The sequence below is a fragment of the Sminthopsis crassicaudata genome, chromosome 3, assembly GCF_048593235.1.
Source record: "Sminthopsis crassicaudata isolate SCR6 chromosome 3, ASM4859323v1, whole genome shotgun sequence".
Lineage (NCBI taxonomy): Eukaryota > Metazoa > Chordata > Mammalia > Dasyuromorphia > Dasyuridae > Sminthopsis > Sminthopsis crassicaudata.
Genome location: NC_133619.1, coordinates 645,710,843 through 645,737,729, shown reverse-complemented (window position 1 = coordinate 645,737,729; position 26,887 = coordinate 645,710,843). Strand labels below are relative to the sequence as shown.

The window sequence follows — 26,887 nt, the reverse complement described above, 5'->3', positions numbered from 1 at the left end:
TGAGCGCACGCCACTCGGGCACCGGACAGCAGCCTGAGGCCTAGAGCCGGAGCCTCGGGTCCTCGCGATGGGCGCCTCCCACAGGCCGCACCTGGAAGGGGCGAATGGAGGAAAGGGAACGTCCCCTGTGCGCAGGCGCAGCCGAGATCGCCACGGCCCCGGGCCTGTGAACTTGAACCGTGAGACGCGCTGGGAGTTGTAGTTTGACAGCCTCCGACGCGCAAGCGCAGTGCGCCTCCGGGCTGGACGATCTGGCCTTTGTCCGCGGGGCTGCGGAAGGTGAAGCCGGACCCGGAGCACGCGTGGGCGCGGGGGCGGGGGCAGATGAGGCGCCTTCGAGTGCGGCCGCAGAGCTACGGAGGCGTGGGTGAGTGGGCGCGCGGCGGGTGTCCCCGGCTCGTGGCCGATGACCGTGCGTGTGTCAGGGCGCCCGGGTGTGCATGCGCGTGACTGCCCTCGTGCGTGGTCGTGCCCACGTGCATTTGCCTGTCCGCCCTGGAGCACCTGCGTGAGTGAGCGTGGGCTGCATGGATGATCCCCGCGCTTAAGTGCGCGTGCGTGGCATCCCCTGCAGGGAGGGAGAGTGTGCCGTGAATGTGGGAGCCCCGGAGGGAGCGCGAGCCTCCTCCGGGAGCAGCCCAGGCCGTGCCCTCCGGGGCGCAGAATGACACTTATTCCAGCGCCGCGCTAGGAGGACCGAGCCCCCCAGACCCCCGCCCGGGGGTGAGCCCCTCCCCAGATCCTCTAAGGGCTGGGGGGAGGGGGGCTTCTGCGGAGAGTCCGGCTCCGGCGGGTGTCGGGAAGGCTGGGAAGGGTCCCTGCGGAGAGATCTGCCCCGGGGGGAGGGGGAGGAGCTGGGCGGGGCTGCTCGGGCTGGGAAAGTCCGGCTCTGGGGGGAGAGCAGGGGTTCGGAGCTGGGGGGGAGGGGACAGCCCAGGCTGCTCGGGCAGGGGGGCGGGTCTCGGCCCTTTCCTCTGCCCAGGGGGGCTCCTGGTGCCCCCTCCCCCTCCCGTCTCCTCCTTCCTGCCCCTGACCTAGATCTTTCCTCCTCTTGGGGCTCCTCAGTTCTGGAAGTTATTGTAGGGGCTGTGGCTCCGGGGAAGCCTGGGAGTTGCTTGTTACAAAGATGGGGAGCTGAGGCACAGCCCCCCATTCCCAGCCTGGTGCCGCCCCCTCATCCCCGGTCCGCGTCCCGGCAGTTTACGTGCCCTGGGGTCCCCCTCCCTAGGAGGGGTCTCTTTGCCCAGACCCCCTGGATCCCCCCATGTGTCTGAAGCCCCCTGTCCCCCTCCCTCCTCCCCTTACCTCCCTTAGATATTTTCTAATGAATGGAGCTCCTCAGCCTGCTTGGTGCCCCCCCACTGGGCTGGGGGCTTCCCGCTGCCTCCGCCTTCCTGCTCTGGTAGCTGATAGCCGTGAGCCGCTGGCTCTATTAGCGTGTATTTAGATGAGATGGTGATGTGATGGCTCTCCTCACCTGGGCTGCCTGCTGACTGTTTGGCGGGCAGATAAAGGGAGGGTGGGGGAGGGAGAAGTCAGAGTCCCTTGGCTGCAGGGCGAGGAGGAGAGAAGCCAGGATCCATCTCTGGCGAGCCTCCTTCGCTTCTCCCCCTACTGACCAAGGACTTTGATCCTGACCCTGAGGCCCCCCAGGGAGCTAGCCCTGGAATGGAGGAAGGCCCCGTCCCAAGTGACCTTGCTTTGGAACCCCCAGGTCCCCCTCGTACAGAAAGAAGGAAGTGAGGGCTGGCTGGGACCCCCTGCCCAGGAGCCGGAGCATGGACCGCTTCTTCCTGATGCTCGAGGGGAGAGGTGAGAGTTCTACCCATAAAGCATGGGGCCAGGGCTGGCAAGGGAGGAGTGGGGCACAGGGTAGAGACCCTCCCCCTACAGCCAGTCCTGCCCCAGCCTCTGGAGCAGGGAGGGTTCTTCCTTTGTGCCTTGCCCAGGACAGAGCAGTCCCTTAACATGGCTGCTGCAGGAGGAGGGGATGTCCACTGGGCCTTGGTGTGAGGCAGAAACGCCTCCCCAAGGAGGACCAGCCACCCAGGGAGCTCAGGGGCTCTCCCTGGCACTTGGTCGGTGGAGTTAGGGGCTCACTCAGTGTTTAGAGGGGGGTTCTTCCTGGCACTCAGCCCGGGGAGTTGAGGGGGGTGCTCACTCGAGCCGGAGGGGGCTCTTGCTGGCGCTTGTTCTATGGGGGGACACTTTGTTCAAGTCACATACTCTTGTTGGGGTGCTGGGGCTATAGGGGGCTGTAAGCCTGGCAAGGGGGAGGCCCCAGGTGTGCCGGAGGCAGGGCACAGCTTGTATAATGGCATCATGGCCAGCCTGGGGAGGAGGGTATGTGACAGAGCTGGGAGAGGGAGCGGCTGACACCAGTCATTCAACAGGCATTTTTTAAGTACCCACGGGGGGCTAGGCACTGTGCTAAGCAGAGGTGGTACAGATGGGGGCAACTCCTGCCCTCTGGGAGACTACCATCCAAATCCCCATCCAAAGGGGAGATAATAGACAGGGGGTGGGTCACACAGGTGTGTCCAGGGGAGGTGGTGAAGACCTTTGAAGGCCAAGCAGGGTTTGTTTGACAACACCCCCCCCCCCCCCAGCCTCAGAAAGTATTGAGCTGAGGAGTGGTAGAGGAGGATGGAAGACAGGGGGGAGGGGAGGACCCCTGGGTAGAGGCAATGGGGGAGGAGAGAAGGGAGAATTGCCACGGCTGGGGGGGGGAGGTGACCCCTGAGGGCAGGCCCAGGACAGTGGGTAAGGAAGAAGCAGAGAGTCAGGGGCTTCTGAGCCCCACTTGGCCTGGGGAGCTGGGGTAGGATGGATCGGGCCTCGGGATTTGCACTCTGCAGGCGTGGCCTCCAGATGGGTTGGGCACCTGTTTATTCTGCTCAGGACCCTGGCTTAAACAAGCTAGGAGCAAAGAGTTTAAAGCATAATTAACCTGGCCATGACCAGTAACAGACAGCATGCAGCAGACGCCATCACCGTGGCCAGGAAGCACCCACATCAGAAGTCTGGGGAGTCTAGGTCTCAGCCAGCCAGAGGCTCCGGGGCCCCAACCTCCCAACAGAGCTCTCAGCAGCCTTGTCCCCTGTAGTCCGGGGACAGGGAGGCCGTCACTGGGGGGGGCCAGAGCCGAGAGGAAGAAGATGTGGTCAGCCTGTTCGGTGGGGGTCTGAGGCCAAGGGGGCTTCTGCTACTTCCTCTGCCAACCACTGGCCCAGGCCTGGCACCTCCCCTCTTGTAGATTTGCTTTCTCCCAACTTGCTGGCCCCCTCCTCAATTCCACCCCCCCATCCCAGCAGTGGTACAGCCATGGCTGACCCAAGCATCAGGTCCCAGGTGGGAGCCCATCTGGCCAGGCTGGGGCGTCCTTCCCCAGGCAGCAAAGCCGCTTGCTCCCCATTTACTGGGTGGGGGGGCCTCAGGCCTGCCTGTTCTCACGCTTGGAGCAGTGGTTCCCTTTGGCAGATGAAGGGGGCCTGGCAGGGGTGGGGGCTCAGGGATCCCAGAGGGCTGAGGTGGGGGCGGGGCCAGGGCGGGTCTCTCACCACTGTGCTCTCCTTCCTCAGGCCGGCCTTCCAGAGAGTTTGCCCTTTCCAAAGCCTGGAGGATGCAGGAGGAGGGGGAGGAAGGAATGGCCGCCAGGCTCCTGACGGCCATGGCCCAGGTGAGGCGAGAGATCTGGGGCCCCACGAGCTCCGGGCTTTTCTGTGCGCATGCGTGGGGTTCTCTCCCGGCTGGCCGCTCCCTCGGAGCTGGCTGGCCGGTGACCCTCCTTCCCTTCAGCGGGCAGCCGGGGGCGCAGGGGACACGTCTCACAGCCAGGCCGGTCAGCGGCCCCCAGACTCCGGCTCTGCAGAGGCACCACCACACAAGGGAACCCCTGGGGAGAGGGGGAGGGGGAGGAGGGGGGCAGGCGCACAGCGGGTGGCTCTGGCCAGCAGAGACCGTCAGCCCCTGACCCAGGCCTGGCACACAGCAGGCGCCTAACCCATGCTGCCCTGAATTAAATCCCGTCCTCTCAGGCGGAGCAAGTCTGCGGGATCTCGGCAGAACCGACCCAGCCTCCGTTAGATCTTGTCGGGGGGCGCGGGGCGGCAGCCCTGTGGGCTCCTTCACCTGGGGAGTCCGCGGGGGTGGCACTGGCCAGGAAGGCAGCCAGAACCGCAGGAACATGGGGTGGGGAGAAGGGCAGTTGGTGAGCGCCCCCTGTGGGGGGCCCTTGCTGAGCCCTGGAGATGCTGAGAGACCAGAGACACCCCTGTCGAGGCGAGCTTACAGTCTGGGGAGCCTGGACACTCCCGCTGGCACGGATCCATCCCCTTAGCTTAAAAGGCCACCCCAGCCGGTGCGCCTAGGGCTGAGGGAGGAGCGGATCCGGCATTGGCCCGGCCGGGTGGGCGCCTGGGCGTGTCTGGGGCAGAGAGTGAACACAGGGGTCCTGAAGGGTCCGGGCGAAGGGGCCTGGAGCCTTCCTGCCCGCTCAGCAAAACTGCCGAGTTGGGTCTCGGCTGCCCAGAAACTGGGGCGCACGCGCCTGGGGTGCTCTGCGACTTTCTCGGTAAGACGGGGATGGCTTCCTATTTGTGGGCATTTTACGCATCTGCTTCTCCGTCGGTCCCCGGGACTCCCTGTGGGGTTTCTCTGCAGGGGCGGTCAGCAGTTTCCTTCTCCGGCCCATTTGACAGATGAGGAAACTAAGGCAGAGTGAAAGGCCTTGCCCGGGCTCCCACCCTAGACGCGTCCGGGCTCCGATTTGAGTCCGATTTGAACTCAGGAAGGTGAGGTTTACCTCTCTGGTACTGTGTGTACTCTGGCGCCCCCTGGCTGCCACTCCCTCGGTGACAGTTAAGTGTCAGCACCGGGGACAGCGCAAGGTTTTTCCCTGGTTCTTGTGCTCACTCCTCCAGTTCTTCCCAAATCTCTCGATATTCCTCAAGAAATACCTTCTGGTGTTACTCATCCGAGCTTATTGGACAGGAACTGGGACGCGTCAACAGTTACCATGCACTTAAGCATCAAGTTCTTTTTGAAGTTGTCCTATTTCCCCCAACCTTTTCTCTTCAGTATTGGGGTGGGGGCGGTGATTGAATCGATTTGTTAGAATCCGGCATTTCTAGTTTTAATCATCTTATTGGCTGAATGGAAAAAAAAAACTGGCCACCCGAGTTCCAAACGATGTTTTCTCGAGAAGCAGGTCTTTCCTCCACTGTTCTCTTCTGTAGTTTTAACAAACTCCTCTTTTGCAGACATTTAATTGGCTATCTGGACTGTGGATTCTCCCCTGGGGATCTGCCTCTTGGTTTTTTCCTTTATTTGCTTTTTTTTTTTTTTTTTTCCCAATCCCAGGTTTTTTAGAGTTACAACCTTGTGATGTCATCCAAAACCTGGATGGGTAAAACCACCCATATTGCCTCTGGATATATATTGTTGTCTTGTTTTATTTTCATTTTTTATTCTTTTCTTTATTGAGATCTTTTTTTCACATCACCTCCATTTCTGTATGTGTCTCCTTCCCCACTAGGGAGCCATCCCTTATAACAGATAATAGAAAATAGGTGGGGGGAAGGCTATTCACAAAAAGTAGCCTATACATCTCTCTGGTTATGTAGCATTTGCATGCTCCACACCTATAACCCTGCATTTCTTCAAAAAAAAATGAGGGTGGGGATCTTCTCTTGATGCTCAGTGGCAAAGCTTGTTCATAAGAACAGAACCTTGCATTCCCAAGTACATTTTGGTACTGTTTTCTTGCTTCTGCTTACTTTTTTTTTTTTTTTTTTGATTAGTACATATGTTATTCATGCTTCTTATGGCATTTATGTAGCCATGGTCATTGTGCTTTTTTCTGGGTTTTTCTTTATATATATATATATATGTGTGTGTGTATGCCATAACATATGGCATATTAAATATGTTAATATATGTTACATAATCAGATATCTTCCATGCTTGTCTGAATTTCTCTAGAAATCAGTTATTATGATAAAGTAAAACTCCATGACATTTATGAACCACAGTTCAGCCATTCGCCAATGACATGAAATGTAACACACATCACTACAATTATTTTTATGTATATGGGGCCTTCCTGTATTTGACCTAAGAGTATGTGTCAAGAAGCACCTCTTGGATGAAAGGGGAAGGAAACCATTTTGGTACCTTCTTAATATAATTTCTGTGATGACTCTTCAAAACTTCTTGGTCCATTTCTCAGATTCCCCCAGTAGTGCATGAATATACCTGAATTTTTGTAGCACTCCCAACACTTATCATTTTCATCTTTTTACACAAAATAAAGATAAGGGGCTGGGATAAAATTTACAATGTATCAGGTAAATAATGAAAAAGCAGGAACTTTCAGATAGACAATTCACAATAAAAAGATTAACAAGGAAATGGCATTTTACCCAAAATAACTATGATTGGCAAGCCCATATCATCATTAATCTTGTATGTTCCAAATACCTTCATATCAAGAATTCATACAAGGAACATTAACTGAATTATAAGAAGGTATAGATTTTCTAAACAGTATTGACAGGAGATTTTTAATATCCCTTTCTCAATTTTGGTAAGTCTAACAAAGTTAAATAAGGAGGGGAAAACACAGAATTGAACAAATTGCTGGAGAAACTAGAGCTAAAAGAGTTAATGGTATCTCCTAAACAGGACTGTGAAGGAATATATGTATTTCCCAGCATCACCTTTCACCCCACAGAACTTTTTTTTTTTTTTTAACTGAACCCATATTAGGGCACGGAGCTATTGAAGAGAGATGTAAAGTGGCAGAAACAAAAACCACTTCCTTTATAGACCACAATTTGATAAAGCTGATAATCAGTCCAGGTTCCAAACAAAAGACATAGGGTCATGTGGAGACTTAATGAAATCCTGACTAAGGAATGAGTCAAAGAACGAATCATTGAAACAACAATTATGTGAAAGAAAATAGTTATCATGAAACAAGAATTTTGGAATTCAGCTAAAACATCCTGGGGGAAATTCTCTCTCTCAAAAGCAGATATCAACAAAATAGAAAAGGAAAGGATTAATAAAATGAATTTGAGATTTCAAAAAATTAGGAAGGTAACAAATTGGGCAGCAAACTCAAATTAACAGAAAAAAAAATTTTTTTGGCCTCACTTTACTGGATGGTAGGTAAACCTCAAGTTGTGTTGATTTTTGTTATTTAGTGAGTCAGATTGGGAGCAGACTTTTACAGGCTTGTTAATCAGTTGTAGTTCTTTTTCTGACTTGTCTACTCCAGTGGGAAAGGAGCCGCTTGGCTTTTTGAAACTCATTTCAATATCATGTTTTTGTCTAGTGCTAAAGACGGTGGAGAGAAAGCTGGCCTTGGAGTTGGGATTTGGGGGCTTCTGATGCATACTGGCTCTGGGCCACTATCAGTTGCAGAGAGTGTCCCCCACCTCCACCCTGCTAGTAGAAACAATTTCCTAGACCTTCAGATTCACAGGCCCTGCCATGGATGTGTTGTTGGTATTGCATTTAATTTACAATATCGATTTGACAAGTTGTAAGTAGAGTTTTTCTTAGAAAAACCTTTGCTGCTCCTCAATGAGAATTTGGACAGTTTTTGTGGGTTGCTCTTAAACCCAAAGTGGGCTGCTTGGTGTTACAGTGGACAGAATGTTGGTCCTGTAGTCGGGAAGATGAGTCTTTCTGAGTTCAAATCTGGCTTCAGACACTAGCTGGGTGACCAGTCAGATCATTTCACTCTGCCTCAGTTTCCTCATCTGTAAAATGAGGTGGAGAAGGCAATGGCCAACCATCTTTGCCAAGAAAAAGATCGTGACAAGTGATAACTTGTGACAACGACTGAACAGCAGTGACAAATCAACCTAACATAGCATATTTTCCACATTTAGCCTCCTAAAAGGCATGTCACCACAGGATAAGGAGTGGCATTGGGGTCAGGAGGGCTTGGGTTCAAGTCTTATCTCTGACACTTAGTGACCTCTCAGGGCCTTCAAGCTACTCTCTGAGACCAGAAGTCATGCAGAGGAGGGAGTTTCTCCACTAGGAGCTCCCTCTGGGGGCAAAATCATGGATCCAGACAAGAAGTAAAGGCTTCTGAACATGGAAAAAGACTCCTCATTGATTTCACTCTTATTCCTGCCATTCTCGCTTTATCCTTTTCCTGTGATAAATGAAAGCCCAAATACTGAGGGAAGGAACAGGAAGGAGCATTTATAGAGTGCCAGCTGTGCGCCCAGCACTGTGCTAAACACAGTACAATTATCATTTCATTTGATCCTCACACCCATCCTGCAAGGGGTGCAGTTTTTGAAGATTATACAAATTTTTTAATATTGTTATTACAGTTGAGGAAACGAAATCAAACAGAGGTTACGTGAATCAACCAGGATCACACAACTAGCAAGTGTCTGAGGCTGGATTTGATAGAGCATTGCTAGTACTTTGTTGAACAGAAGTATAATGGTTATTGTTCTCATGCCACTTTTAATGAGATTGCCTCACAGAACACATAATGTTGACTTATTTTCAAATGGATGTTCCTTATCGAGTTGAATCCCCTCTGGTGATTCTTTTTGTGTTTAAATATCTTGTTATTATAAATTTAGTAATATTTCTGAGAAATGTAAATCATTAGAACAGGGAATTTCATTTTTTTAAAATCTAGGCCTGTGATTTCATTTATATGAAGAACTTCCAGTATGGGAATGCCTTTTACCAATCCAGATCAGAAATTCACTCATCTGTAACTTAGCATGTTAGAGAGTTGGTAACTCCTTGGTCCATTGAGAGATGAAATGAAGGGATCTATCCTGGGTCACTCTAGCAACATTTGTCAGGGGAAGTACTAGCCTTCCAGACTCCAAGACTGGCCCTCTGCTACCCATACACCCACCCTCATCCCACCCCACACAAACAGAGGCCGTCATATTTCTGAAACAAGATCTTAAAGTACAAACTGCCCTTTTGTTAGAAAAATACAGTATTGGGGAAAATGTGGAAATAGAGACTAGAAAACAGGGAGCCAAGGACTGATAGCCTGATCCATTGGCCTCAAGAGTAGGAAGTCCCTAGCACGTTGGCTGGATTATTTTTTATGGAGACTTTAGGAGATGGAATGGATGAGGCGCAATTTTAGAAGGCTTACGGTTGCAGTCTGTGTCTCTGGAGTGAATGCCCACAGGGTCGTAAGTCCTGAAGAGCTAAGAACAGCATACTTATTCTGCACTGTTCCCTCCAGCTCTCTGGGTGTCATTATAAAGGTCTGTTTGTTTGATGAGGGAGTTCGTGTGAGGTTTTCCCCATCTCCCTTGTGTTTAGCACATTTTTGTAGCTGACCTTAACTCTTCATATAGTAAATACTTCGAGGAAACATGGAGAAATGCCCTACACCGAGCTTGCCATGGGCTTGTTACCTTATTGGTTCTGTCAGCAGGTTATCAAGGTCTGTTGTGAGACTGTGTCATAAATTACTAAAATGGGAAAGCTTCGATTGCTCATTAGCTCTGAGCCCCTGCCCCGGGAAGCCAGTGAAATTGCTTTTTGCCTGTCCTTTCTCTATTTCAAAGCTTGCTCTCACAGGCTTAGACAAACATCAGTGTTAGTTGTCTGTCTAATTTATCAGCTGTCACAAACAATATAACACATGGGTAAATATTTACTGTGCATTCACTCTTTAGAGTTGACTGCAATTATCCCTGGGTATAAAGGTCAGGGGAGGTTACACCCATGCTCTTGAAAAGCAGAGAAAGAAAGCATTGTCCACTAGAATGTTCTTACTGCAGTCTCTTAGAAGTTCTACACAGACTGGCTCCTCCACAGAGTCAGTGTTAAGAACTCAGTTTTTGCGGAGGCCACTGTCCAACAAGTAAGCTTCTGCCCACCCCCCACAGATGCTTTCAGAGATGTCCAATTGCCCTCCAGGCTGCTCGGTCTGCCACAAGGCTTCCTTGTAGACTCCACAGACTATTCCTCCGGGACTAAAAGGTTCTCCTCCGAGGTGCCAGGAACACTCGTCTCAGAGTTCTTAGAAGCTCAGTGAACGCATTTATTTATTTACTTAAATAAACTTGTTAAATTTATTTAATCTAGGCAGGGAGAAAGCTCCCTCGCCCTGAGCTGGCTGTCCTGAGACACTCCGAACCTTGCTTGTGGTCATGTAGCCAGCCACAAGCTGAACTTGACCTTGGGCTGGAGTCTATTTTTTTCCTCATTGCACAAAGATTCTGGCCATCACAGCTGCTTGACTCCGCCTCCTCATGGGGAAGTCAGAGGCTCCAGAACCCTGCGAGAAGCAGCTGGACATGGAGGAGGACACGGCGAGATTGATATCCCCAGAGGCCAGTGAGAGAAAGATGGTTATCAGACACAGTGCTGGGGCTAGGGAAAGCCCATGCACATAGACCCTTATGGCATCCTGCTTTCCAAGGCCCCCTGCCCGGGGAGTGGCCGCCATGATGCCAGTTGTTAGGATTGTGTGGCTGCTGATGTCACTGCTGATATCATGGCCATACATTTCATCACACAACAGAAGCTGGTTGGGGTTACTGGATGGTTTGGGCCAAGCAAAGCTAAGGACCCCAGGTGAGAAGGGAAGCAGAAAGTGGGAAAGCATTATTGCAGCTGGCATTTCTGGTAAAGATCTCATTCCAAAATAGAGAAAATTGACTCCAACTTATAAAAATCCAAGCTATTCTCCAATGGATAAATGGTCAAAGGGTATGAACAGACAATTTGTAGATGAAGAAATTAAAACTATTTCTAATCATATGAGAAGGTGCTTCAATTCACTATTGATCAGAGAAATGCAAATTAAGACAACTCTGAGATACCACTACACACCTGTCAGATTGGCTAAGATGACAGGAACAAACAATGAGGAATGCTGGAGGGGATGTGGGAAAACTGGGACACTGATGCATTGTTGGTGGAGTTGTGAAAGAATCCAACCATTCTGGAGAGCAGTTTGGAACTGTGCTCAAAGGGCTATCAAATTATATACTCTTTAATTCATCAGTGTCTCTCCTGGATCTGTATCCCAAACAGATCTTAAAGGAGAGAAAGGGACTCACAACATAGTGTTTATACCTTTGTTATTCTTTGCTTTCTTTTTCTCTCATGGTTTTTCCCTTTATGTGATTTTTTTCTTGTGTAACATGACAAATATAGAAATGCATTTAGAAGGATTGTATGTGTTTATCTTATAACGGATTGTTTGCTGTCTTGGGGAGAGGGAAGGGAGGGAGAAGAGACTTGGAACATGATAGCTTCCAGAAATAAATGTTGAAAACAGTCACATCCTATTGAGAAAAACAAAGCCAGTAAAGTGTGCCCCTTGCTGAGGGCACACGTGGCAGATAAGCCGGGCTGGACCCGTGCCCACAGAGGCACTTTAACCAGGCAGCCTCCCTCCTGGAGCCCTCAGCCCACTTGTTGGTGAGGGCCGGGCCCTGGCTGAGCAGCAATGTGTTTGCCGTTCTAGCGGCCGGTGACGTTCCAGGACGTGGCCGTGCACTTCACCTGGGAGGAGTGGAGCCACCTGGACTCCGCACAGAGGACCTTGTACCGGGAGGTGATGCTGGAGACCTTTGAGAACATCGTCTCCCTGGGTAAGCAGCGTCTGGGCCAGAAAACGGGGTCTCAGGAGCTTTGGCGTTTGTCCCCCAGAATATGCAAGGATTCCTACAGAATCTTGGGCCACAGAACAGTAGCAGCCACAATAACAACAACCAGCAGCACTAAATGAGCTTTAGGTTTGGAGAAGCACGTACCTGGGGTCTCTGCCAGTCCCCACAGCAGCCTCTTGAGGGCGCTGTGCCTGTTATCTCCGCCTGGCAGAAAGGGTGCTGAGGCAGGTCACGTGACTGGCCGAGGGCCAGCTGGCTAAGTAATAGCCAAGGGAGGATTTGAACTCCTTCAGCCTTCTTGACTTGAGGTCTGGCCCCCGCCCACTGTGCTGCCTTTTCTGCCTCAGAAGATCCCTGCTCCCTGTTCCAGGGTAAAAGTCCTTGGATGGGCCCCAAGCCCTTAAGGCCTGCTGCACCCCTTACCTGCCCCTTCCCCATCCTCAGCAGAGGGTCTCTCCAAGGGCCCTGGTCTGCGTGCCACCCATTCCCCAGGAGGAAAGAGGATTTAGGATTGACCCCTGGGTGGCCATCCCCGGCATTGCTTTATCTCTCTCTCTCCCATGCCCAGGGCTTCCTGTTTCTAAGCCTCAGGTCATCTGCCTGCTGGAGAGAGGAGAAACCCCATGTCTGCCCGAGACAGAAGGGCCATGTCCAGGTGAGTGAGTGAGTGGCTGAGGAGGCATCCCTGGCCTGTAGCCTCTGCTCCAAAGTCAGACATAGGTGAGGACCCTCCTCAGCCCCTACCCGACAGGGTTCTGGGTCTCACAAGTTGGCGTTTCAACACCAGAGATGTACAAACACATTTCTGAGAGCTCACCTCTGCTGTCCTCCAAGCGGCGTACTTAGCTCCGAACAGAAAGTCACCCAGGCAGATTCCATCTCCCAGTCTGCAGCTGCCCTCTCAGCCTTCTGGCTTCCTGGTGCTTGGGGGTGCTTCCTCACTCTGCCCATCCCATCCTGGTGCTTCCCGCTTCGCCACTCCACCCATCCTGTCCTGGTGCTTCCCACTCCGCTTGGCCCACCCCAGTGCTTCCTGCTTCCCAGCTCCACCTGGCCCACTCATTGCTTCCCGCTTCACGGTTCCCCTGGCCCATCTGGGTACTTTCTGCTTCCCTGCTCCCCCACTCCATCTGTGTGCTTCCTGCTTCTCCTGGCATTTGATGCACATGCCACAGCTTATCTATCCATCCCCCTCATCAGACTCATGGGGCATTCCCAGTTTTTGTAATAGCAAAGAACACCACTAGTTTGCTCATCAGAAGATGGGACGAGATGGCCTTGGAGGAACCATTCAGCCCCAGAACTGGGGCACTGCCGTCAGCATGTTTAGGATGGTAGGTTTGGAGCTGGAGGGGATATGCCCCCTTGTCTCCTGATACAGTCCCACCTTGGCTCATCATTCACTAGGACCACCGCAGTACCTGCTAGTCTCCCATATCACCTACTCAGCAGGCCCCAGTGGCTAGGTCACCTTTCCATTTATCTGTTGGGGAATGCCTTTTGCAGGGCAAGGGTGGGTCTGTATTGCTCTTTAAAAGTTGTTATTTGTTTATACGTCTTGGATGTCAAACCTTTTATCAAAGAAATTTGATACAAAATTGTTGTCTTTTCCCCATTTGATCCTTTCCCTTCTTGTCGTAAATGCATTAATTTTGTCTGCAGAATATTTTCAGTATCAAGTGATGAAAGTTTTCTCTTTTGTCTTCTGAAATTGTCCTAATTCTTATTTGGGTTAAGGAGACCTCTCCACTTATATTTCCAAGAGATATTTTATCAACTTCTCTTTATCATTAAAGATCCATTTAGAACATATAATGGCGCATGGTACAAGGCATTAATCCAAGCCTTATTTCTGTCAAACCATTCTTCAATTTCCCCAGCAGTTTTTATCTAATAGGGGGTTCTTTCCTAAGCAATTGATGTCGTTCTCTTTATTAAAGGTCAATATATTTATTTCCATAATTTCTGACTCTTACTTGTGTAGTCCCTTCCATTGATCTAAATCTATTTTTTTAACCAACCCCAGATGGTTTTGACGGCTGCTGCTTTATAAAACAGTTTGAGATCCAGAAGTGCTATTCTTCCTTCATCCCTACTTCTTTATATCATTTCTCTTGATATTCTAGATTTTTTGTTTTTCCAAATAAATGTTCTTATTATTTTGTAAGTTCATCTCATTAAAATCATCCATTTGGTAGTATTGTCATTTTTATTATATTGGCACAGTCCAGCTGTGAGCACTGAATACTCCTAATATTTAGATTGTTGTTTATGTCTTTAAGATTCATTTTATAAATTAATCTTTGTGAGTCTTTTGTGTGTTTTGGTAGATCACCAAATTCTTTATGTGTTTTATAATTATAAGGATGGGATTTTCCTACTATTTTCTATTCTTGCCTCTTGGGTTTTGTTGTTACAGTGAAATGCAGTTGAATTTTGAGAATTTATTTTGTAGCCTGCCACTTTCTTACTTCATTGTGAAGGGGTGGGCATGTGATAGTAAAAAAAAATACTATACTAATGGCTTCCAAATTATTCTAAAGTTCCTTATTTTTGGTCTTACCAATTTTGATATTTTATATTCTTAGAAATATTAATCCACTTGAAAAATATTCTCAGTAGTATAGGGATTGAGGGTCTGATGATTTTCATCATTTTTTCCTATACTTATTATGCTTGTCTGATTTTCCTCTTCCTTGATTAAATTTGCTAGGAATAACTTAACATTTCTGTCTCCCTCTCTTTCTCAAAAAATCCAACCTTTTTATAGGATTCATTTTTTACTCATTATTTGATCAATTTCTTCTTAATTTTGATGATTCTTTTTCTTCTCTCTTAATTTATTAGTTTTCTTTGAAAGGCAGCATGGTGGTTGGAGCCTGGGAGAGTTGAGTTTAAATTCCATACAGGCTGTAGGACTGTAGGCAGGTCACTCCCCCTCTGAATGTAATAGACAACCAGTCTCTAACATAAAGTGCCAAGCTGTGTGGGTTTAATTATAGCACCCTAAAATGATGAAATCACTTTGTTGTTCAGAAGTTTCAGTCCTATCTGTCTCTCCATGATCCCATTTGGGGTTTTCATGGAAGAGCTACTGGAGCAGTTTGTTATCTCCTTTTCCAGCTCATTTTACAGATGAGGAAACTGAGGCAGATAAGGTAAAGCTAGCTAGTAAATGCCAGATTTGAAGTCAGGAAGATGAGTTCCACCTGTTGTACCCTGTCTAAGTTTTGATTACTATGAAAAAAAAAAAAAACTGCTACAAATATTTTTGTATATATGGGTCTTTTTCTTCCTTTGATCTCATTGGAGCTAAAAGTAGTATAGCTAGTAATATTATAAGTAGTGGGAAAGCTTAGTTATTCATTATTATCATTATATATTATAAATATTAAAATTAACAGTTTAATATCTTTTGGAATGTATTTCAAGTTTGTAGAACAGCTGGACCACAGCTCCACCATTTTGCATTTAGTGGTCTGTTTTCCCAGAACCCCTCCACCATGTCATTTTCCTTTTTCATCAGCTTTGTCAGTATTGTGGACATGAGATGGAACCTCACAATTGCTTTCATGTGCATTTCTCTGATTATTAACAATTTGTAACATTTTTTCAGATGATCATTGATGCTTTGACATCTACATTTAAAATTGTTCAAATCTTTTGACCAGTAGGGAATGGCCAGTAGGGAATTCCAGTAGGGAATGGCTTTTTACTTACAAATTTGAATCAATTTCTTTATCTTCTGTCTTGGATATGAGACCTTTATCAGAGAACCTTACTACAAAGAACTTTTCCCCCTATCCCTTCTAATTTTAGTTATATTAATTTTGTTTGTGCAATAACTTTCAAATTTATGTAATCAAAATTGTCTGTTTTGTTTTGTGATCCTCACTTTTCTTTCCTGGATTCAGAGATTGGGGAGGTCTTTTCTTTGTTTCTTCTTACTTCCATTAGAAGTCTATGTCTAATTTCTTCGAGGCAGCTTTCTGGTTTTTCCAGTCTTTTTTTTTTTTTTTTTTTTTTTTTTGCATGAGTAATTTTTTTTTTTTTTATAACATTATCCCTTGGATTCATTTTTCCAGATTTTCCCCTCCTTCCCTCTACTCCCTCCCCTAGATGACAGGCAAGCCCATACATTTTACATGTGTTACAATATAACCTAGATACAATATATGTGTGTAAATCCAATTTTCTTGTTGCACGTTAAGTATTAGATTCCGAAGGTATAAGTAACCTGGGTAGATAGACAGTAGTGCTAACAATTTACATTCCCAATGTTCCTTCTCTGGGTGTAGTTATTTCTGTCCATTATTGATCAGCTGGAAGTGAGTTGGATCTTCTTTATGTTGAAGATTTCCACTTCCATCAGAATACATCTTCATACAACATTGAAGTGTATAGCAATCTTCTGGTTCTATTCATTTCACTCAGCATCAGTTGATGTCAGTCTCTCCAAACCTCTCTGTATTCCTCCTGCTGGTCATTTCTTACAGAACAATAATATTCCATAACCTTCATATACCATAATTTACCCAACCATTTTCCAATTGATGGACATCCATTCATCTTCCAGTTTCTAGCCACTATGAAAAGAGCTGCCACAAACATTTTGGCACATACAGGTCCCTTTCCCCTCCTCAGTATTTCCTTGGAATATAAGCCCAATAACAGCAATGCTGGGTCAAAGGGTTTGCACAGTTTGATAACTTTTTGGGCATAGTTCCAAATTGCTCTCCAGAATGGTTGGATTCTTTCACAACTCCACCAACAATGTATCAGTGTCCCAGTTTTCCCACAGCCCCTCCAACATTCATCATTATTTGTTCCTGTCATCTTAGCCAATCTGACAGGTGTGTAGTGGTATCTCAGAGTTGTCTTAATTTGCATTTCTCTGATCAGTAATGATTTGGAACACTCTTTCATATGAGTGGATATAGTTTCAATTTCATCATCTGAGAACTGTCTGTTCATAGCCTTTGACCATTTTTCAATTTTTTCCAGTCCTTTTAATCAGAGTAAATCCTTAGCCCAGTAATTGGGGGGGGAGGTAATAAACCCTAGGCTTTTATGTTTGTTTGATTCTGTATATTGTGCACCAGGTCTTTTCCACTAATCAACTTCTCTACTTCTTAAAGAGTACTGATCATTTCAATGATGGTAGCTTTGTAGTGTAGTCTGAGATCTGGTACTGCCAAGTCCCTTTTCTTTTGGCTTTTTTTCATTATTTCCCAGGAAATTCTTGACCTTTTGTTTCTCTAGGTGAATTTTATTCTTTTCCTAGTTCTATTTTTAAAAATAGGAGAAAAATGAAATTCACTTTCCTCTTCCCCCACCCCCTTCTATAAATTGGGTAGTTAGATGGTGCAGTAAATGGAGCACTGGATAGAGATTCATCTTCCTGAGTTCAAATCCAGCCTCAGACACTTAGAGGGCTTGGGCAAATCACCTAACCCTGTTTGCTTCAATTGCTTTCTCTGTAAAATGAGCTGGAGAAGGAAATGGCAAACTACCCCACTATTTCTGCCCAAAAAAAACCCAAGTAGAGTCATGAAGAGTCAGAAATGATAATGACAGTTCTATAAAATAATCTTTTGGTGGTTTGATTTAGTGTAGCACTATATAAATAAATTAATTTAGTTATCACTTTTTTATATATTAGCTCAACTTATTGTATTAATACCTCTCCAGTTATTTAGATGATCTAAATTCCTAAATATTTTGTGTAGTCTGGAGTTATTTTTAATGTAATTCCTCTTTCTAGCTCTTCCTGTGGGGTTGCTAATTTACATGAATGTTGATACATATTTATTTTGTATCTAGCAACCTTGCTAAGTTTATTGTTTTAAATTTTAGTCGAGTAGGATTTTCAAAGGCAAGGCAACAGGTTTTTTTTCTTTTCCTGTTATTATTCACATTGTCTCTCTCTCTCTCTCTTTTTTTTTTTTTTTTTTTTACTGCTACAACTGCATTTCTGGGATTATGATGGGCAACTTTGTTTTACTTCTGATTTTGTTGGCTGCTAACTTCTCCAACATGCATAATGTTTGCTCCTGGTTTTTAAAATTGTTATTATATATTGTATTACCACACTTATTCTTAAGAATTTTTAAAAATAGGTGTTAGGTTTATGGGATTTAAATAACAGGTTTAAAATAGAGTGTTAGAGGTCATCAAACTCTACTATCATGTCATTTTTATTATTTATATTATTAACATGGCTTAGTATATTTACAGTATTCTTTATATTCAGCAACTCTGCATTCCTCATGTAAATTCTACATGGTTATAGTATATAATCTTACTATTGAGACGTATTTAAAATTTATTTTAAAATTTTAAAATAAATTAAATTTTTATTTTATTTGAAATATTGTTGAGACCTATTTAACATTTTTGCATCAGTACTCATTAAATTGTCTATAGTTGTCTGCCTTTGCATTGTCTTTCCATCTTAATTCTCAAGATTATATTTGTATCATAATCTCTGATTAAAAAGGGCACTTTCCCCACTACTTTTGCAAAGTTTATAAAATTGGAATTAATTGTTTTTTGAATATTTGATAGTTGTGAATTCATCTGGTCTTAGAAATTTTTTCATTGGAAATTCATTTATAGCTTGTCCAATTCCTTTGTCTTGTTTTGGGTTGGTTATTTGAAGAATCTATTTCTTCTTGTATTAATTTGAGCTTTTTTTAAAAATAATTATCCATTTTTTTTGATACACTCATTTTGATTTTCTTCTTCCTCTCTTTATTGAAGATTAGCTAACTCTTTATTAGTTTTTTTTTACAAAGCCAGCTCCTAGTTTTATTTATTAATCCGTCTCTATCTTCCCACACCCATCTCTTTTTTTCTGAGATTTGAGGTATTTTCCCCACAGTGATTCTTTGGTGACATCCCTCCATGTCCACCGCCTTCTGGAGGGCCATTCATGGAACAGTGAATTCTCTCTCTCTGCCTCCTTACTACTTCCTCCTTCTTTCCCATTTGTCTTGCCTTTTCCATCTCAAATATCCTTTCCCTTATCACAGAAGAAATCAACTCTAGATCTCCCCCTTCAGCCATTTCCTCCAGTATGTATCAGTACTCTTTCCATACTCTGCCCTTTCAGTTTGCTCATGTTTCCCAGGACCTCTCCCAGCCAAACTTGGTCTCCCCAAAAATCAAGTCAAAGATGACCTGATCAGACTCAGGGGCAAGGGCCAGAGCTCCACTGCAGCTTCAGATGAGTGAGATAATTGCAGAGCACTTACAGTTCCTAGCTTATAGCAGATGCTTAGCACAAAGCGGCTTTTTTTATTTCTTCCTCCCTGCCTGGCTTCTTCTTCCTAGGCTTTTTAGCTAGATGGTACATAGGTTATAACTCCCTGAGTTTCTTCTCCCTCGGTGCTCCTTTATTTGGTGATCTCTTCAGATCCCAGGAAGCAATTGTCATCTTTGTGCTGATGAGTCCCAGACTGATTTAACCCCTCCCTCCCCTGGCTCCAGTCTCTTATTTCTAGCTTGGACATCCAAACTGGGCTCATTACCTGGCTTCTTTCCATCCCTGCTAAAATTCTGTTTTCTCCGAGAAGCCTTTCTCAACGGCCTTTCCTCTGTATTATCTCCAGTTAATCCTGCATATATTATGTTTCTATGTTGTCTCCCCTGTTAGATTGTGAGTTCCTCAAAGACGGAACCTTTGCCTTTTTTTCTACCTCCCACATGAGCGTTGCCCAGCATAGATGAGGTGCTTAATAAATGTGTGTTAACTTCTCTCTCTTTTTTTAGTAAGTTTATTTATTTTATTTTAAATATATGTTGCTTTCTGATTCATGTTGGGAGAGAAAAATCAAAGCAAAAAGGGGAAAACCATGAGAGAGATTTTAAAAAAACACAGAAAAAAAAAGTGAATGCATGTTGATTTACATTCAGTCTCCTTAGTTCTTTTTCTGAATGGAGATGGCATTTTCTGTCCAAAGTCTATTGAGATTGTTTTGGGTCACCAAACTGCTGAGAAGAACCAAGTCTTTCATAGTTGTGCACATTCTCCGTGTTATTATGTACAATGTATTCCTGTTTCATGTAAATCTCTCCGGGCCTTCCTAAAATCAGCTTGTTCATCATTTTTTACAGCATTAGCTTCTCTCAACTTCCTTCTTCATAATACAAAGAACAGTGGATGTTAACTCTTTCCATTTCTTTCAGATTCCCTCAATTCAGGGACCAAGTACGAAGTAAACAACTGGATTCCAAAGCACGACCTTTTTATGGGAACATCGTTCAAGGAAAAACCAGCACCCCAAAATGCACCCTGGCATTCCGAAGTGATAGAAACTTGGGACTTGGATGCAACAAGAGAGGGCCATAAAGGCAACTGGGACATACAATCCAGACCAATCCCAGTTTCCTCCAGAAAATCTCTTAATAAAGTGAATATCCCTGAATGCAATACAGTGGACAGAAGTTTTAGTCTAGAGTCTATCTATGTTCCACAACAGAGAGTTTCTACAGAAAAAAGTCTTCATAAATATGACGCTCTTGTTAAGAGCTTCAAGCAGTTTTCAGACTTAATTGATTGTAACAGACTCTCCTTGGGAAAGAAGCTTTGTAAGTATAATAAATCTAGGAATCCTTTTAGTTACCATTCAGACCTTATTCAGTTCCATAGAATATATAATGATGAAAAGATATATGAATGTAATGAATGTGGCAAGACTTTTGGGAAAAAAGCCTATCTCACTCAACATCAGAGGATTCATACTGGGGAAAAGCCCCATAAATGTAACGTATGTGGGAAAGCCTTCAGTCACAGGGAAAATCTGACTCATCATAAGAGAATTCATACAGGAAAGAAACCTTATCAGTGTAATGAATGTGGCAAAGCCTTTAGTCAGTGGGGAACTCTAACTGCACATCAGAGAATTCATACTGGAGAGAAACCCTATATATGTAATGAATGTGGAAAAGCCTTCTGCCAAAGAGGAACCCTTAATGTACATAAAAGAATCCACACTGGAGAGAAACACTTTGAATGCAAAGAGTGTGGGAAAGCCTTCAGCAACAATTCATGCCTTAATCTACATCAGAGAATTCATACTGGAGAGAAACCCTATAAATGTAACGAATGTGGAAAGGACTTCAGACACAGAGCATCTTTTATTTATCATAAGAGAATTCATACTGGGGAGAAACCCTTTGAATGTAATGAATGTGGGAGAGCTTTCAGCAAGAAAGGGAATTTTATTGAACATCAGAGAATTCATACTGGAGAGAAGCCCTTTATATGCAGCGAATGTGGGAAAGGCTTCATCAACAATACACGCCTTAATCTGCATCAGAGATTTCACACTGGAGAGAGACCCCATAAATGTAACGAATGTGGCAAAGCGTTCAGGCACAGGGGAAGCCTTAGTGCGCATCGTAGGATTCATACGGGAGAGAGACCTCACAAGTGCACTGAGTGTTTGAAAGCCTTTGGTCAGAGGGGACAGCTTATCAAACACCAGAGAGTTCACGCAAGGGCAAAAGCCCACGGGTTTGATGAGTTCGGAAGACCCTTTAGTCAGTGGGGAAGCCTTGTGGAACAAAAGCGAATCCCCGTCAAGAAACCCTTTGTGTGCAATGAATGTGGGAAAGCCTTCAGCCAGAACTCCAACCTCGTTCTACATCAGAGAATTCATACTGGAGAGAAGCCCTTTGTGTGTGAAGAATGCGGGAAAGCCTTCAATCAGAAGGGAAACCTTAATGAACACAAGAGAATTCACACTGGGGAGAAGCCATTTATCTGTAATGAATGTGGGAGGGCCTTCAGCCGCAGAGGACACCTTACGGAGCATAAGATAATTCACACTGGAGAGAAACCCTTTGAGTGTAATGAGTGTAGGAGAGCCTTCAGACGGAAGAGACATCTGACTGAACACGTGAAAATCCATTCTCGAAAGTAACCCATATGACTATGGGAAAGCTATTAGCCAGAAGAAACATTATCATGGATATCAAAGAAATTGTTTGGGGGAGAAATCTTTGTCATTAATGTGGAAAAGGCTTCAGGACCCTTGTGATGGAGAACTGAAGAAGAATGCAATGGAATAACCCTGGAAAATTGAGGGGACCTCATTCATCCCTCAAGATATCAGGAACTTAACCCTTGACTACTGGCAGGCAGAAAGGGCTTTTAATGATGATCTGATCCAAAATCCTCATTTTCAGATTTGGGAAATGGCAGCAAAGGCGAATATCCCCTGGACCCAAAGGACCTGGGCTCTGATCCTGCGCTTGCTTGCTCCCTTTGGGACTTTGGATGAGGCTCATGGCCTCCATTTTCTCTTCTGTAAAACTGTCATTGACCTTTCTGGCCTCTGCTGTGATACTGTGGCCTGGACCCGGATTCTCTGATTCCAGATTGAGGGTCTTCCCGTCGCACCATCTCTGATGCTTTGGGGTTACACCATTTTTGTGGGAAAGCTTTTCTGACAACTCAGTATGGGTTAAATACTCTAGAGTGAGGCTGCAGTTGGTCACCAGCCCTCTCCTGACTTGGTGCTTTGAGAGGCAGAAACACCTTCGGCCTCTGTCCCTGTCCCTCTCTATTCCAGAACGTGTTTGCTGCCTTCACATAGCCTTCATCAGGGCAGCCAGAGGTTCCATCTGAAATGGACTGGAAAGTTAAGAAATGGATATATTTTCAATCAAAACCACCAAAATGTTATTTATTTAGTTATTTGTACAGGATTTTCTTTCTGTTTTCCTTTTTATGCTAAAGTTATTAGCCATCCATAACCAAAAAAAAATCAAAATAAATAAGTGTAAAAGACTGTTGTACATTAAATGTATATCACCTATTGACTGTTAAATAAAGCAAGCTGCACTCTCGCCCTCATCCACAAAATGGCAACAAGAAGACTGTTTCTCTGTCCCTTTGTGTCCCGTTGTTCTTTGTGAATCTTTCCGGATGTTGCTGTCATGTACTTGGTTATAGTCTTTGAATATATATTATTGTTCTGGCTGCTTTCTTTATCTGTGTCGGTTCATGTGCCTTCCCATCTTCCTTTGTCTTCTTTATATTTGTGATTTGTTGTGGGGTTTTAATATTCAGTTTAATAGAGCAGAGCTTTTTAAGCTTTTTCCACTCACCACCCCTTTTTGCCTAAGAAATTATTATATGGGGGCAGCTAAGTGGTGCAGTGGATAGAACACCAGCTCTGATGTCAGGAGGACCTGAGCTCAAATCTGGCCTCAGACACTTAATACTTCCTAGCTGTGTGATCCTGGGCAAGTTACTTAACCCCAATTGCCTCAGCAAAAAGTAAATAAATAAAGTTATTGCGTGACCCTCGATATATAGGTATATAAAGTAAGTATATAAATGAAACATTTACTGATAATAAATAATAATTTCATGTTCCCCCCCCCATTCAGTTACAAGACCCTATATGGAGTTGAGAATGACAGATTAAGAAGCTAGGGTATAGAGGATAAAGTTCTAGACCCAGAATCAGGAAGACCTGATTAGACAAGGAACAAGCAGCTTGACTCTGAGCAAGTAGTTTAACCAGTCTACCTCGGTTTCCTCAGCTGTAAAATGAGAATAATAGCACCTACCTCCTAGGGTTATTGTAAGAATGAGATAAGGTTTGTAAAAGCACACAGGAGGTGCAATAGAAATGCTTGTCCCCAGCTTAAAGCCTTTTGGAAGACAGCACAGTGGGAGGACAGAGAATCAGTCTGAGACCTGACCACGGGGCTTCCAGTCCCACTACTCACATCCTGTCCCAGGGCCCATCTGGGACCACAGCACATCTCAGGACAGAAGTCGAAAAGTGGGCCTTGAATTTCCTTCCTACACCCAACTTTTCTCAAGCTTTAAGACCCCTTCACGTTCTTAAGAAGAACAACTTTTGTTTCTGTGGTTTATATCCATTAAGGTGCTCAAGTCAGCTTATACCAACTCAAGTGTAGCTGATCATTAAATTTTCAGGAATTTTTGTGAGCTGGTTGTTAAACCACCATTATTAAAAATTATATAAGCATGCATATATTAAAATAAAGATAACAAATAAACCTCATCCTTCCTAATTATTAGCTGAATTTTACTACTGCCTATGAGGTTATTTTCATCTGTTTGCGTGGTGAAGCTAGCCTCAGTAGTGGAGCTGTATTACGTAAGATTCATCTCTTCCCAGTTACATGTTTGGAAATGTATGTATATATATGCATGCGTTCTGCCTCCCTTCTGTGGAGAGCTGGTTGTTAAACATTTACCAGCATACCACTGCTTTTATCTATTAATGTGTTAGTAATTAAAACTGATACAATTTGAAAATAGTTTTCCATTTTGAAATAGCAATAAACCCATTACATATGAGTTTTTTATGAAAATAATATTTTGTGTTTTCTAATTACATGTAAAGATAGTTTTCAAAACACTCATTTTTCAAATACGATTAAATTCCAAATCTTTCTTCCTTCCTCTCTGAGACATCAAGCAATCTGATCCTGGTCATACATGAACAATCACTTATGGCATGGTTTTACATATTCTCTCCAGGTCTCTGTAATCTCATTAAATAGAAGATTTAGCCAGGTTCTCCTAGCTGCTTTTACATTTGACCTATTGTAATGCATCGTTTTGGGTGGAGTATGGGGAGAAAATCTGATGTGGTATTGGAAGAAAGGGGCTCCTTTAATTGCAGAAGTGAAGTGGGTTATGGTCCCTTTAAGAAACTGTATTTCCTATTGATCTGTGATTCCTTTCAGATTCCCAGCCTCTCCTGGCTGAGGCATATCCTCCCCAGACAAGTTAGTTGTCTTTCCAGGATGCCAGAGCCTTTGATTCAATTACAAATCCTGGTCAAAAGCATCCCTTTGAATTCCAATAGGAGATCTGGGCTAGTCCCAGCCCCCACTGGATCTGAGCCAACTTGGGCTCTCCCAGCCCCCACTGGTTCTGATTTGCTTGGATTGTCCCAGCCCTCATCAAGATACCCAATATAATAATAAGCTTCCATCAACTAAAGTCTTAGCAGATGAATCTTGGCAGCTCCCTTTGCTGCCAGGACTTTCTGTCCACTGAGAACTGCATTCTCCGTGCAAAACTCCATTTTCCAGAGCCATAGATTTGCCTGCTGGAATAATATTCTTTCCAGTGTTATCTTCTCTGTGTCCTTACCTATTGCCCTAACCAGACTTTATGCCTCTGTCAGGATTTCTAACCTTATTCCAATCCCCATAATAAATCTCTTTTATCAATCTAGGTTTTTGGGTCTAAATTTTTTACAGAGAACCTCTGCACCACCAGAAGAGAGTCCCCAAAACTCCCTACCCTTGCGCCGAATCCCAAGGGGTTGCAGGTTCCATTTGGTTCCCTGAACCCCGAACCTGCCACCAGACCTTATCATTTAACTCCCTGTCCACCAGAAACCCTTATCTCATTTTGGTTCCCTAAATCTAAACCTTATCAGAAGGAAACAGGGGAGCATGAACTTCTGAACTTTAAAGGAGAATCCACGGAATCCAAGAGAGACCAGGAAAGGGCAGGGCTGGTCAATGTGTGATGTCCAGTAGAATGAGAACTGAAGAAAGCCGCTGGCATTAGCAGTCAGCCACTGGGATCCTTTTGTTCTGGAAGTGGAACGAGAAGGTGAAAACCTGAATTCAGGCCAGTATAGAGCTGCTCTGTCCACTGCGGGGCCACCTGTCCAAGGATGAGACAGGAGCAAAAGCTATTTACGGCAAGAGCAGAACCAACCCCGTGTTTGACAGGGGCATGTCCACCCTCGCAGGGGAGTTTTAGGTTCCGGTGGGTTTCCCCTACAAGTATCCGACCTCCAGCAAAGTCTCCAAGCTGCATGGTTTTAGAGTAAAGGCAATGGAGGAATGGCCTCAGTGAGCAGCCCATCTGCGACTTCGGAGATGCGTTTGTAGTGTCTGGGCTCAATGGGTCGGAAGGGAGAAGGAAGCTTGAACAACTCACCTTCAGCCAAGCCGGAGGAAGGGGGTCCCAGGGAAACATTCTTGGATCCTGGTTTCCCTGGAGGGAAAGGCGGACATGACAGCTGGAAGGAGGGCAGGCTGGAGTGGGACAGTGCTTGGGGCCCTAAAGCTGCTCCCCGTTATCTAGGGCGTGTTTTCCTCCCTCCTCTCCCCTCAGGGAAGGAGGGAGCAGAAGGTGGGAGGAGTAGGAAAGGTTTCTGCCGGAATGCCGGGATCCTGCGGGATCTGGACAGGAGGGAGGGATTGTGGGAGTTCCGGTGAAAAGGGGGGCGCTGCGGGCCTGGAATGCCGAGCTAGAGGCCCAAGGCCGAGCTGCAAAGGGGAGGAAAGAAGTTCCCAGGAGATGAAATCTGACTTCGGGTGGAACCCCCCCCCCCCCAGGCTTCCCTCGGAGGCCATTCGTGACAATGTCAGCTTCCTGAGGGCAGGAGAGCTGCTTTAGTGTGGACACATCTCAGCGCCCAAGCCGGGTGAGCCGGGTCTGGAGGGGAACAGCCGCGGGAGGACTTCTCAGGCGTGACAGGGAGGTGTGATGCTCAGCGGGCCTTCTGGGCCAGAACGGGACAGGTGCTGGTCCAAGCCCGGAGAGCCGCTGCCGCGCTGTCCTCGTCTCTCCCTGAGAAGACTGGCGGACAGAGGGCACTTAATAAGGGCTCGTCATTTCCTGACGCTCGTTTTCCAGAGGAGGAATCTGAGGTTCATCTCTGCTCCCGGCTTCCTTGGTTTTCTGAGTGAAAACTCTTCTCTCGGCTCCCTTTTCTCAGTGGATTACTCCGATTTATCTTGGGTGTAGCTCATTTGTCAATAGCCTTTGTCCCTGGCTCCCCCATGACTCGGGAGCTCCTTGAAAGCCTCCTCTTGTACCTCCAGTGCTCAAAGCAGTGCCTAACACACAGCAGGCGCATAATAAATGCTTGCCGACTTGTCCGTTATCCCATCGTGAACAAGCAAAGGTTTGGGGAACTGGCCTGGAAGGCGGGAAGGAGCTCCACTCCCTTTCCTGGTCCGTCTCTGCAGGGCAGGTGTGGACGGAGGACTAGGTGATGGTCCCTGTCTACAAGGCAGACTGAGCTGGAGGAAGGGAGCCCTGCGGGCGGGGCAGCCGTAGACGAGATGGCGGGGGTCGGGGCCCTTCCTGCGTGGCAGAACTCGTGACAGGTGAGAGACCCATCGAAGCCCCTAAGAGGGGGGATGATGAGGGCTTCTTTTTCGGCCCGCAGATTGCAGGGCTCGGCAAGCCCCGGGCCCACTGCTCTTGGGGCCATCAGTATGAT

At 45.9% G+C, this 26,887-nt stretch overlaps 1 protein-coding gene across 1 annotated transcript in view; it reads left to right on the top strand.

Moving 5' to 3' along the window:
• LOC141562631 (uncharacterized) overlaps positions 1–22,625 on the top strand; it is a 41,588-nt gene extending 18,963 nt beyond the window's left edge. Inside the window, exons 5-10 of the mRNA XM_074302633.1 lie at positions 197–367; positions 1,715–1,812; positions 3,582–3,679; positions 11,492–11,618; positions 12,205–12,291; positions 19,827–22,625. Of these exons, the coding sequence (XP_074158734.1) occupies positions 197–367; positions 1,715–1,812; positions 3,582–3,679; positions 11,492–11,618; positions 12,205–12,291; positions 19,827–21,565 (2,320 nt within the window). The 3' untranslated portion in view covers positions 21,566–22,625. The remainder of the gene's footprint in view (positions 1–196; positions 368–1,714; positions 1,813–3,581; positions 3,680–11,491; positions 11,619–12,204; positions 12,292–19,826) is intronic.
• The last annotated feature ends 4,262 nt before the right edge of the window (positions 22,626–26,887 follow it).